At 37.0% G+C, this 12,861-nt stretch overlaps 1 protein-coding gene across 3 annotated transcripts in view; it reads right to left on the reverse strand.

Moving 5' to 3' along the window:
- The window catches only part of ZC3H6 (zinc finger CCCH-type containing 6), a 71,778-nt gene that overhangs the window by 34,665 nt on the left and 24,252 nt on the right, over positions 1–12,861 (reverse strand). For all 3 annotated transcript variants that reach the window (XM_045446864.1, XM_045446865.1, XM_045446866.1), the window contains 2 exons: positions 11,088–11,268; positions 2,902–3,024 (listed from right to left, as the gene is read on the reverse strand). In XM_045446864.1, coding sequence (XP_045302820.1) covers positions 2,902–3,024; positions 11,088–11,268 — 304 coding nt within the window. The remainder of the gene's footprint in view (positions 1–2,901; positions 3,025–11,087; positions 11,269–12,861) is intronic.

Below are 12,861 nucleotides of genomic sequence, written 5' to 3' on the forward strand. Positions count from 1 at the left end.
ATGATCACTGGGTGTTATGTGTAAGTAATAAGCCACTAAATTCTACTCCTGAAACCATTACTACACTATATGTTAGTTAACTAGCTTGGATTTAAATATAATTAGAAAATAAAATAAAATAATATCTGCAGCATGTATATACATGTCTCTTTTTCCATACTGAAAATATAAAATATTTTTTCAAAATATCAGAAATCAAAGAATAAAACTGAAAATTGCATTTCTCTCCTTAAAGGCAATACCTCAAAACCACAATAAGAATGCCACTTCAAGGAAGAACAAATATTGTTAAAATGTCGATACTACCCAAAGCCATCTACATATTCAATGCAATCGCTATCAAAATAACACCAGCATTCTTCACAGAGCTAGAACAAATAATCCTAAAATTTGTATGGAACCAGAAAAGACCCTGAATAGCCAAAGCAATCTTGAAAAAGAAAACCAAAGCAGGAGGCATCACAATCCCAAACTTGAAGCTATACTACAAAGCTGTAATCATCAAGACAGTATGGTACAGGCACAAGAACAGACACTGAGATCAATGGAACAGAATAGAGAACCCAGAAATGGACCCACAAACATATGGTCAACTAATCTTTGACAAAGCAGGAAAGAATATCCAATGGAATAAAGACAGTCTCTTCAGCAAGTGGTGCTGGGAAAACTGGACAGCAACATGCAGAAGAATGAACCTGAACAACTTTCTTATACCATATGCAAAAATAAACTCAAAATGGATGAAAAACCTCAATGTAAGACAGGAAGCCGTCAAAATCCTCTAAGAGAACACAGGCAAAAACCTCTTTGATCTTGACCGCAGCAACTTCTTACTCAACACGTCTCTGGAGGCAAGGGAAACAAAAGCAAAAATGAACTACTGGGACCTCATCAAAATAAAAACTTCCACACAGAGAAGGAAACAATCAGCAAAACTAAAAGGCAACCAAAGGAATGGGAGAAGATATTTGCAAATGACATATCAGATAAAGGGTAAGTATCCAGGGTCTGTAAAGAACTTATCAAACTCAACACCCAAAAAACAAAGAATCCAGTGAAGAAATGGGCAAAAGACATGAATAGACACTTCTCCAAAGAAGACATCCAGATGGCCAACTGACACATTAAAAAATGCTCAACATCACTCATCATCAGGGAAATGCCAATCAAAACCACAATGAGATACCACCTCACACCTGTCAGAATGGCTAACATTAACAACTCAGGCAACAACAGATGTTGGCAAGGATGCGGACAAAGAAGATCTCTTTTACACTACTGGTAGGAATGCAAACTGGTGCAGCCACTCTGGAAAACAGTATGGAGGTTCCTCAAGAAATTAAAAATAGAACTACCCTACAACCCAGCAATTGTATAAATTGGATAAAGCAACTGGATAAATACTAGGTATTTATCCACGGGATACAGGTGTGCTGTTTCAAAGGGACATATGCACCCCAATGTTTATAGCAGCACTATCAACAATAGCCAAAGTATGGAAAGAGCCCAAATGTCCATCTGTCCATCGATGGATGAACGGATAAAGAAAATGTGGTGTGTGTGTATATATATATATATATATATATATATATAATGGAGTATTACTCAGCAATGAAAAAGAATGAAATCTTGCCATTTGCAACTACGTGGATGGAACTGGAGGGCATTATGCTAAGTGAAATTAGTCAGAGAAAGACAAATATCATATGACTTCACTCATATGAGGACTTTAAGAGACAAAACAGATGAACATAAGGGAAGGGAAACAAAAAGAACATAAAAACAGGGAGGGGGACAAAACAGAAGAGACTTACTGGAGGGGCTGTGGGAGGGGCGATGGGCTGGGTAAGGGGCACTAAGGAATCTACTCCTGAAATCATTGTTGCACTATATGCTAATTTGGATGTAAATTAAAAAAAAAAGAAGTAAAAAGTAACTACCAACAACAACAAAAAGAATGCCACTTCACAAGTGTTAAGATGGCTATTATAAAACAAACAACAACAAAAAAAAAAAAAAAAAAGAAGAGGAGAGGAAAACCTAAAGCAAAACAAAATAAAACAGAAAACCCAGAAAATGAATTTGGCAAGGATGTGGAGAAACTGGAAAATCCCATGTATTGTGGTGGAAATGTTAAACAATGCAGCCATTCTGGGAAACAGTTTGGTGGTTCCTCAGAAAATTAAACATAGAATTACTATATGATCTAGTAATCCCACTCTTAGGTATACAGTCCAACAGTCAACAGTCAAAAGGTGGGAGAAATTCATGTGTCCATCAACAGAGGAACAAACAAGATATGGTATATCCATACAATCGTATATTATCCAGCCTTAAAAAATGAAATTATGATACATGCTAGATGAACCTTTAAAAAATTATGATGGGGTGCCTGGGTGGCTCAGTCGGTTGGGCGTCCAACTTCGGCTTGGGCCATGTTCTCACAGTTCGAGGTTTGAACCCCACATTGGGCTCTGTACTGACAGCTCAGAGCCTGGAGCTTGCTTCTGATTCTGTGTCTCCCTCTCTCTGGCCCTCCCCCACTCCTGCTCTGTCTCACTCTCTCAAAAATAAAGAAACATTAAAAAAAAATTTTTTTAATTATGATAAATGAAGTAAGTTGGACACAAAAAGACATATACAGTATGACTGCACCTATATGCCTACAGAGTAGGCAAATTCATAAAGACAGAAAGTAGAGGAAAGGGGGAAGTGAGATGTTCTCATTTAATGGGTACACAGCTTCTGTTTGGGATGATGAAAAAGTTCTGGAAATGGATAGTGGTGATGGTTGTACAACATTGTGAATATACTTAATGCTACTGATTGTATACTGAAAAATGGTTAAAATGGTAAATTTTATGTTATGTATATTTGACCACATTTTTAAAAAGGCAATACCTGAGAAAATGGAATGTCATAATCCCTGTAGAAACCAGCTCTTTTTTTGTGGGAACTTTCTGTATGTTCAACATCTGAATCGAGGCTGTAGTCTGAACTATCATCACTAGACGGAGAATTATGCTAAAAGGGAAAACACAATTATGTTACATTTGCAAAAGGAAGAACATTTAACTAGTAACTAGATAGACTTGTTTCAGCCAGAAGTGCCAACCAATAGACAGTATTAGCCTAGTAGGTTCTGAAGTATTAACTGAAAAATCCTTGCTCTACTACAGGCCACCACCACCCCAACTTCTCTAAAATTTTCTGAGGAAAAGTATATCTTCCCCTCTTCTTAGGGACTTAAGAGCAACATTATCATCATCATCCCTGTGATCCAAGGACCTGTGCTCCACTATGCTTAAAGTGATCTTAAAGTTAATCTCTAAAGAATAAAACTAGATCCTCAAAGAGGAACACAGAACATGAGTATGAATTGATTTATTTTTACCTAAAATGGCTTTAGAATTCTTACTCTTTTGTGTAAGTACCCTAAAACTAAAAGATACCAAAACATTCCAACTATAAATATGAAATAAATCCAACCCCAAAAATTGAACAAAAGTGAAATGGAAACCAGAAGGAACTGATAATGATGAGCAGATATCAAGAGTCAGCTTTTTAAAATATGTGTGCATTTCTTTAAAAAAAGTCACCAAATCTCGATGTAGTCAAAGTAATTATCTTCTCAGGTTAAGCATTCTTTTTAAAGAATTCTTAAAAGTTCTTATCAGTGAAGATACTCAGTAAAAATTAGGTGAACTAAATTGAACTCGGATGCTTTTACAACAGAAGGATCTGTTTTCCTCTACCCCATTCTTTTTTTTTTTTTTTTTTTTTTTAATGTTTGTTTTTGAGAGATCGAGACAGAGCATGAGCAGGGGAGGAACAGAAAGAGACCAGGACACATAATCCGAAGCAGGCTCCAGGCTCTCAGCTGTCAGCACAGAACCCCATGCAGGGCTCGAACTCACAAGCCATGAGATCATGACCTGAGCCAAAGTCGGACATTAGACCAACTGATCCACCCAGGTGCCCTCCTTTACCCTTTAATTCTTAAAGGTTCTTTTAAGAAAAACAAACTTTTCCTCCACTTTGTTCTTAAATGTTTTCAGGTTTTGTTTTGTGGTAGTGCTATTTCTGTTTTTGCTGATTTGATAGGTGATACGAAGCAATCTTTTCATAATTATGCTATGAAATCCTTCAAACTTAATTATCTACTATTTGTTAATTAGGGCTTGAAATAATTATTGCCCATTTAAAATTTGTTTTAATGTTTATTTTTGAGACAGAACATGAGCAGGGAAGGGGCAGAGAGAGAGGGAGACACAGAATGTGAAGCAGGCTCCAAGCTCCGAGCTGTCAGCACAGAGCCCGACGCGGGGCTTGAACTCGCGAACCACGAGATCATGACCTGAGCCGAAGTCGGACGCTTAACCGACTGAGCCACCCAGGTGCCCCAATTATTGTCCATTTAAAAGCCAAGTTTGCTAAGTCACTAGCAGAAGTCAGCTCCAGTTCCAAGGAAAACCTTTCAGTTGAAGATCACAGAAGGGATAAAACTTGATTAAGAAGAAACTCAGGGGCACCTGGCTGGCTCAGTTGGTGGAGCATGTGACTCTCAATCTCAGGGTTGTGAGTTCAAGCTCCACATTGAATATAGAAAATACTTAAAAATAAAATCTTAAAAAAAAAACAAAAACAGAAACAGCTCAGACAAAGACAGTGCTTCAGGAAAAACCACCAGGGAAAAGAAGGTTCTGCTTAAGGGAGAAGTTTCTTCAGGCTACTCCAAAAAAGTGAGGCTAAAAAACATATTGACTTTAAGAAGACTATTATCAAAAAATATATACATGTGGCTCATATAAAGTAATAAGTAATTATTACCTGAAATTAGCAACTTGACTACATTAAAAATAGGTAGTAAGTAGAATATACCAGAAAAGATGGTGTATCACTTCTGAGATTATGTCATAAAAAAGACTATAATTTTCATCTTGGATGCTTTCTCTTGTTCTCTCTCACTCTTGGGTCACCTGCCTTGGGGGAAGCCAGCTGATATCAATGAGGACACTGAGGCAGCCTGTAGAGAAGTCCACATGGTGAGGAACTGATGAGGCCTGCCAAGAGCCAAGTGAGTGACCACGGAACAGGATCCTACCTCTGTCGAGCCAGCCATGAGATGACTGAAACCTCATGAGAAAAGGTGAGCCAGAATCACCTGGTTTAACTGCATCCAGTTTCCTGACTGACAAAAACTGGGAGATAAATCTCTGTTCTTTTAAACTTCTAAGTTTGGGGTAATACGCTGTTCAGCAATAGTTAACTAATAAGATACTGGTGTCTGGAAATGCTGTGCTTCCATAACAAGTATCTAAAAGGCAGGAGGGATTTTGCAACCAGATAGTGGATGGATATTGGAACGACTTTAAGGAGAGCCTTAGTGAAAGTCTAAATTGCCTTGAATGAGCGGTGCCTGGCTGGCTCAGTTGGAGTAGGCAACTCTTGACCTCTGTGTCATGAGTTTGAGCCCCACGTAGGGGATAGAGATTACAAAATAATAATAATGATAATAATAACAATAACAATACATAAACTGCCTTGAATGATTGTTAGCAAAATTTTGGACTTTGAGGCAACTTAAAGGAAAGTGAGAGATAGCTTATTAAAACTGGAAGAAGGGACATTCTTGTTATGCAGTGGCAGAAAGTTGAACAACACAGCTGCATTCAATAACATGCAAAGTAGAAAATGTTATCTAATGAACTAAGTGATCTAGTTATGATTTTTGAGCACAATGTTGAGGGGTTCCTGGGTAGTTCAGTTGGGTAAGAGTCCAACTCTTTTTGGGTCAGGTCATGATCTCACAGCTTGTGAGATGGAGCTCTGCGCTGGCAGTGCAGAGCCTGCTTGGGATTCTGTCTCTTCTTTCTCTCCCTCTCTCTGCCCCCTAACTCGTCCTTGATCTTTCTCACAAAATAAACTTTTTTTAAAAAAATTTATTTTTTGAAATAAAAACGATTTTAAAGCAAAATATTGAAAGTAACTATCTGTCAAAGAAAATAGATAAACGAAAGGCTGTTAAAAAGGAGATGAAACTTGTTAGTTTTGAAAGTTCTTAGCTTCAACAGAGTGAGTTTTAGTTTTGCTTTTCCCTTTTTTCTTTTCATTCTCTTTTTTCTTAGGAAAGCTCTATGCACAATGTGAGGCTTGAACTCAGATTCTGAGATCAAGAGTTGCATGCTCCACGACTGAGCCAGCCAGGCAATCCCCTCTTTTTTCTAGATTAGTCTGGCCGAAGATTTATACATATATTGTTGATCTTTTTTTCGTAACTACTGACTTTTCATTCTAATTCATTAAGTTCTGCTTGTAACTTTATCAAAAGTCCTTCTTTTTGTTTCTTTTGTTTTGATTTGCCACTTTTCTAGCCTTTAATACTATAATACTATAATTTTCTCCTGATAACTGCTTTAGACATATTCCACTAGTACTTACATATCAAGAGTTCTCATTATTTTCATGAAATTCCACAGTTTTAATCTGTTTTCCCTATATTCCACAAGCTATTTATAGTAGGTATTTGAATTATTAAGTAAAAAGGCATTTGTTTTGACTTTATCAGTAATGTCTAGTTTTATTGTATTGTGGTTTGATGTTGCTCTTTGTAACATTTCCACTCTATCAAAGTAATTGGAGCTTATAAGGCATACTATGTGGCCATAGAATGAGAGGATGATGTGTTCTCAGGATTCAGAGCTTACAACTTATTTATAATCTCTCTTTAACATCCTTACCACCTTTTCATCCACTTGATTGATCTAAGAAAGGCATATTGGTGTATCTCCTGTTATTACTATATTCCTATTTCTTCTTGTAGCTCCCATAGTTCCTGCTTTTCAGAAGTTGCTTTTTGGGGGGATATAAAATATTAATAACTTATATTTCATTATGAGTTGTAAACTTTATCATCATAAAATGTTCTTCTTTGTTTCTTTCAATTCTTTTTGACCTAAATTTGACTATCTCAGATATCAACAGTATGACTTCTGCCTTCTCTTTCTTTGCATTTGCCTCGCATGTCTTTACCCTTTTTTAAAATCTTTTTCTTGGGGCGCCTGGGTGGCGCAGTCGGTTAAGCGTCCGACTTCAGCCAGGTCACGATCTCGCGGTTCGTGAGTTCGAGCCCTGCGTCAGGCTCTGGGCTGGTGGCTCAGAGCCTGGAGCCTGTTTCCAATTCTCTGTCTCCCTCTCTCTCTGCCCCTCCCCCATTCATGCTCTGTCTCTCTCTGTCCCAAAAATAAATAAACGTTGAAAAAAAAAATTTTTTTAAATCTTTTTCTTGTACACAGAGTTGGATTTTGCATTGTTGGGGTATTTAGAAAAGTTTATATTTTTGTCTCAATTATTTTTTTCATACAGCCTTTTCCCAATAACCTTACTTCCTGTCCCTTTGCATACAGTTTCTTTTTTTTTTTTTTTTTTAAGTTTATTTATTGAGAGAGAGCAAGCACACACACAGGGGAGGGGCAGAGAGAAGGACAGACAGAATCCCAAGCAGGCTCTGTGCCATCAGAGCAGAACTCAGGAACTGTGAGATCATGACCTAAGCCGAGATCAAGAGCTAGATGCTTAACCAACTGTGCCACCCAGGTGCACATACTGTTTCTTTACCAACAGGACCAATACTGAAGTTTGGCAGTAACCTCTTCTCCTTTCTTTTATTCCCAGGATAATAATTTGAAGCAACATCCTTTTACTCTCTGTTAATAACTATAAGGCAATCAGTAACCTTATTCTTCTTGCCATATACTCTTCTGCTTTTCCTGATATTTTTTTATAGTTGTAATGTACAGATACATAATATACTGCTCTTATGTCCATCATTTAGTCTTAATTTTATAAGGAAATATATGCATGTATATAGATCCCTCTCTTTCAACTAGTCATTTTGGTTATCTAAACTTGCTCTCTAGTAGAGTCTGTAGGAAGGCTCATGATAACAATACTTCCTAAGTTCTACCATATATAGTTCTTCTGAGGACTATATATCTGAAGGTCAGTATTTAGCTGGATATAAAATTCTTGAAACCAATTCTTATTTAAATATGGCATTCCATCATCTTTTGGCATAAAATACTGATATCAAAAATTTCTATATAAATCTGATTTTCTTAGGGGCACCTGGGTGGCTCAGTCAGTTGAGCATCTGACTCTTGATTTCAGCTCAGGTCATGATCCCAGGGTCGTGGTATCAAGTCCCACGTTGGGCTCCTCGCTGAGCATGGAGCCTGCTTAAGATTCTTTCTCTCTCTCTCTCTGTCCCCTCAACTGCTTGGGCTTTCTCTCTAAAATAAATAATTTTTTTTAATCTGATTTTCTTTTCCTAATAAGGGACTTGGTCTTTTTTGCCTAGATGACCAAAGGATGTGTCCTCCAAATTGTATTTATGCTTTTTGATCATAGCTTTATATTGCTTTCTTAATTTTTTTATCATTTTGTAAATTAGGTTAAATATCTTATATGTTTTGTGGGAATTCTTTCTCTTTTGGAAGAATATTCTGTCCATTATTCACCCTTTTTTTAAAATAGTAACTTACATGGAATGTGATCATGGCTTTATCTTGTTCTCTAGGGTTATTTGTTCTGTTGTTTGCATGAAGTATTAATAAATATGGCTATGTATCCCCTGAGATATGCCTCCCTTGCTTCTTTCCCTCATTTTTTTAAATCTATTTCTTTCCTTGCCTGGTCCTAATATACTTGTCCTCTTAATTTAGATTCTACTATTAGCAGTTATGTTCTCAGTATGGGATTCTGTCCGAGAGAGGGATTTGGTTGATCAGTAATAGAAGTTCATCAGGCCCAGACCATTCAAGCATCATTGAAATTCATGTGATCACCTTACACTCACATGTGAATTGGAACTAGTAAAGCCCCCTCTCACTTTCTGCTGCTGTTCTCAGTTTGGCCTATGGACTTTTTTCTTTTTTCTTTTTTTAAGTTCATTATTACTTTATTACTTTATTTATTTATTTATTTATTTATTTATTTATTTATTTTTTAATATATGAAATTTATTGTCAAATTGGTTTCCATACAACACCCAGTACTCATCCCAAAAGGTGCCCTCCTCAATACCCATCACCCACCCTCTCCTCCCTCCCACCCCCCATCAACCCTCAGTTTGTTCTCAGTTTTTAACAGTCTCTTATGTTTTGGCTCTCTCCCACTCTAACCTCTTTTTTTTTTTTTTTCCTCCCCCTCCCCCATGGGTTTCTGTTAAGTTTCTCAGGATCCACATAAGAGTGAAACCATATGGTATCTGTCTTTCTCTGTATGGCTTATTTCACTTAGCATCACACGCTCCAGTTCCATCCACGTTGCTACAAAAGGCCATATTTCATTTTTTCTCATTGCCACGTAGTATTCCATTGTGTATATAAACCACAATTTCTTTATCCATTCATCAGTTGATGGACATTTAGGCTCTTTCCATAATTTGGCTATTGTTGAGAGTGCTGCTATAAACATTGGGGTACAAGTGCCCCTATGAATCAGTACTCCTGTATCCCTTGGATAAATTCCTAGCAGTGCTATTGCTGGGTCACAGGGTAGGTCTATTTTTAATTTTCTGAGGAACCTCCACACTGCTTTCCAGAGCGGCTGCACCAATTTGCATTCCCACCAACAGTGCAAGAGGGTTCCCGTTTCTCCACATCCTCTCCAGCATCTATAGTCTCCTGATTTGTTCATTTTGGCCACTCTGACTGGCGTGAGGTGATATCTGAGTGTGGTTTTGATTTGTATTTCCCTGATGAGGAGCGACATTGAACATCTTTTCATGTGCCTGTTGGCCTATGGACTTTTCATGTTGAGTGGCAAGGGGATCCCTCCATTTGAGATAAGATGGCAATTAGTTTTCTAGAGGTCGTATTACCTTCCCTCTGCTTCAGTATGCAGAGTTGCTGATTTAATATACTGGTCTTGTTGCTGTCTGTAGTTTGGCCTTAACCATTTGTATTTTTAAGGTTTGTAGGGTAACTTGTTTCTTTCATTTTTTTAAATGTTTATTTATTTATTTTGAGAGAGAAAGAGAGAGAGAGCAAGATCGCACTTGCGAGCAGGGGAGGGGCAGAGAGAGACAGAGAGAGAGAGACAGAGACAGAGAGAGAGACAGAGAGAATCCCAATCAGGCTCCATACTACCAGCACAGAGCCCAGTGCAGGGCTTGATCTCACAAGCCATGATAATGACCTGAGCCAAAATCAAGAGTTGGATGTTTAACCGACTGAGCCACCCAGGTGCCCCAGATTTTGCTATCGTTATTGCTCTGTTTTATGGGGGGAATTTCAAAAGCTACCCCACTACAGCTGCCAACTTTTCCCTGAGTTCTCACCAGCATAGATATCCTTTCTTTCCTATCCCAAACTACATTATTTTCTATCCAGCACCCTATTCTTTTTTCTTGATCATATTTTCATTTGTTTATTGCCTTCTCCTTCCACTTTTAATGTAATCTGTTAGAGACTGTTTCACTCATTACTGTAACTCTAACACAGAGCACAGAGATTTCCATAGCAAGCACACAATAATACATATGAATGAATAAATAAATAAATGGATGGCAATGCCAATGCTGCTAATTTATATCTGTAGAGAATAAAACTTTCTTAACCTTTTATCATCAATTTAAAAGATTTATTTTAACTTGCATTAAAAGTTACCTTGATTAATTTTTAAATCTTTGAGATAATTCATATAATCTTTGTGTTTAGAAAATGTATTACTCACATAAATAAAAGTATCTAATCAATAAGTTTTATAATAAAATAAGCAATGATTGGGGCACCTGGGTGGCTCAGTCGGTTAAGCATCCGACTTTGGCTCAGGTCATGATCTCATGGTTGGTGGGTTCAAGCCCCACGTCGGGCTCTGTGCTGACAGCTCAGAGCCTGGAGCCTGCTTCAAATTCTGTGTCTCCCTCTCTCTCTGCCCCTCCCCCACTCATGCTCTCTCTCAAAAATAAACATCAAAAAAATTTTTTTAATAAAAAAATAAGCAATGATTTATACTTTCTAATTTTCAGTATTTTATATTTCATAAAAATTTACTAAAAGAATTAAAAGTAGATTTCAACTAACCTTATGTTTTTCACGTTTTCTCCTTTTGGATTTTTTCTTCTCTCTTTCTTTCTTGTGTTTTTTCCTTGATTTTCTATAGGCTTTCTCATTTTTCTGCTTCTCATCCTCTTTTGCTTCCTGTTCTTGTGTTTCTTCAAATCCTGCATCATCTATTTCACCATCTTCTAATTCACCATCTTCTCTGTAGAAGACAATTAAATTTTTATTTTTAAATGTCAATTTGAAAATGAATCTTCAACACTTCCAAAAGAAAAATAAGCACATCCAGTAATTTGAATTATATTCATTTAGACCATGGGTGGCAAATTTTTTCTGTAAGGCCTGCAGGCCACATATGGTTTCTGTTGTGAATTCTCCCTTTCTTTTGGAACAACCTTCCAAAAATCTAAGAACCAGTTTTAGCAACAAATATTTGCCAACCTGTGATCTGGATTAAGATCACTGACTTTCACCAAATGAATGAATAAATGCATGAATGCGGTACTGGTAGTTACCATCTACTAAACCAAAGATTAAACTAAAATACTTTCGGAAGTAAACATTCTTACTACAGGAAGGAATTTTTAACTTAGTGGTGTGTAAACAACTATAAATAGTTTTGAAATGAAATCAATCTATATTAATTTTCACCATCAAAGTAAACTTCAATAAGAAACAGATTTCAATAGGTAGATAAATAGCAAAACCTGAGCCACAGAAGAATCATAAATTAAATCTGAATCTGTAAAAAAATATTTGTAGTAAAACCATAAATTGAATTCTACTTTCCAAATACCAGTATCTTTGCTATCATGGAAACTGAACTAAAACAAACTTTTATATTGTTTATGACATTTTTATAGTTATACAAGCCAAAAATATTCAGTATCTTTAAAGGCAAATTAAACAATGATCCTCATAAGAAGATAAATATATAAAATAAGTTTAGGGGTGCCTGGGTGACTCAGTCAGTTGAGCGTCTTGACTCTTGATTTCGGCTCAGGTTGTGATCTCATGGTTCATGGGACTGAGCCCCATGTCTGGCTCCTTGTTGACAAGAGTGGAGCCTGCTTGGAATTCCCTCTCTCCCTCTTTCTCTGCCCCTTCTCCATGAGTATGTGCAAGCTCTCTCTTTCTCTCTCAAATAAACTTAAAAAAGTAAGTTTAGCATTTAATCATGCTTCCATACAGTTTGAAAAAATGCAAACTGCTATAAATAGTACATGGTGGTGCAGAAAGACAAATGTCTGTATAACGGAAGCAAATGAGAAGCAACTAACTATGGTGTACGCATTGTAAGTATACTTTAAAAGTTACTAGGGATATGTGATTTCTAAAATGCAAAACTGACCATGTACTATCCTGCTCGAAATCTTCAATGATGATATGATGTCTCAAATGTGCTTCAGAACTATTCACTGGGGGAGGGGAAAAGTGGTATCAACAAGATTTGTCATGAGTTGGTAATTGCTCAAATTGTGGGATGTGTAGGATTCGTTTTACTATTCTCTTTGTATGTGTTTGAAGTTTTCCATAATAAAAAAAGACAGTACCAATGATTCCCTTCTGACCTAAGAATGATGTCAAAACCTGATATTGCCAAAAACCCCTTTATAATTGAGTCCCTGCTTACCCAACTACTTTCAATTTCTTGTGTCTCTAAGCTTTAAACATTGCCTTAAAAGCTCTCATTGCACTGCTGTTCTCAACGCCAACTCCCGCCCCTACACCTGGCTAAGTCCAGTTCATTCTATAGGACCCAGTTCAGATGTCATTTTCTCTGAGATGCTTCCAC

This window comes from Leopardus geoffroyi, chromosome A3 (assembly GCF_018350155.1).
Source record: "Leopardus geoffroyi isolate Oge1 chromosome A3, O.geoffroyi_Oge1_pat1.0, whole genome shotgun sequence".
Taxonomy (NCBI): Eukaryota; Metazoa; Chordata; class Mammalia; order Carnivora; family Felidae; genus Leopardus; species Leopardus geoffroyi.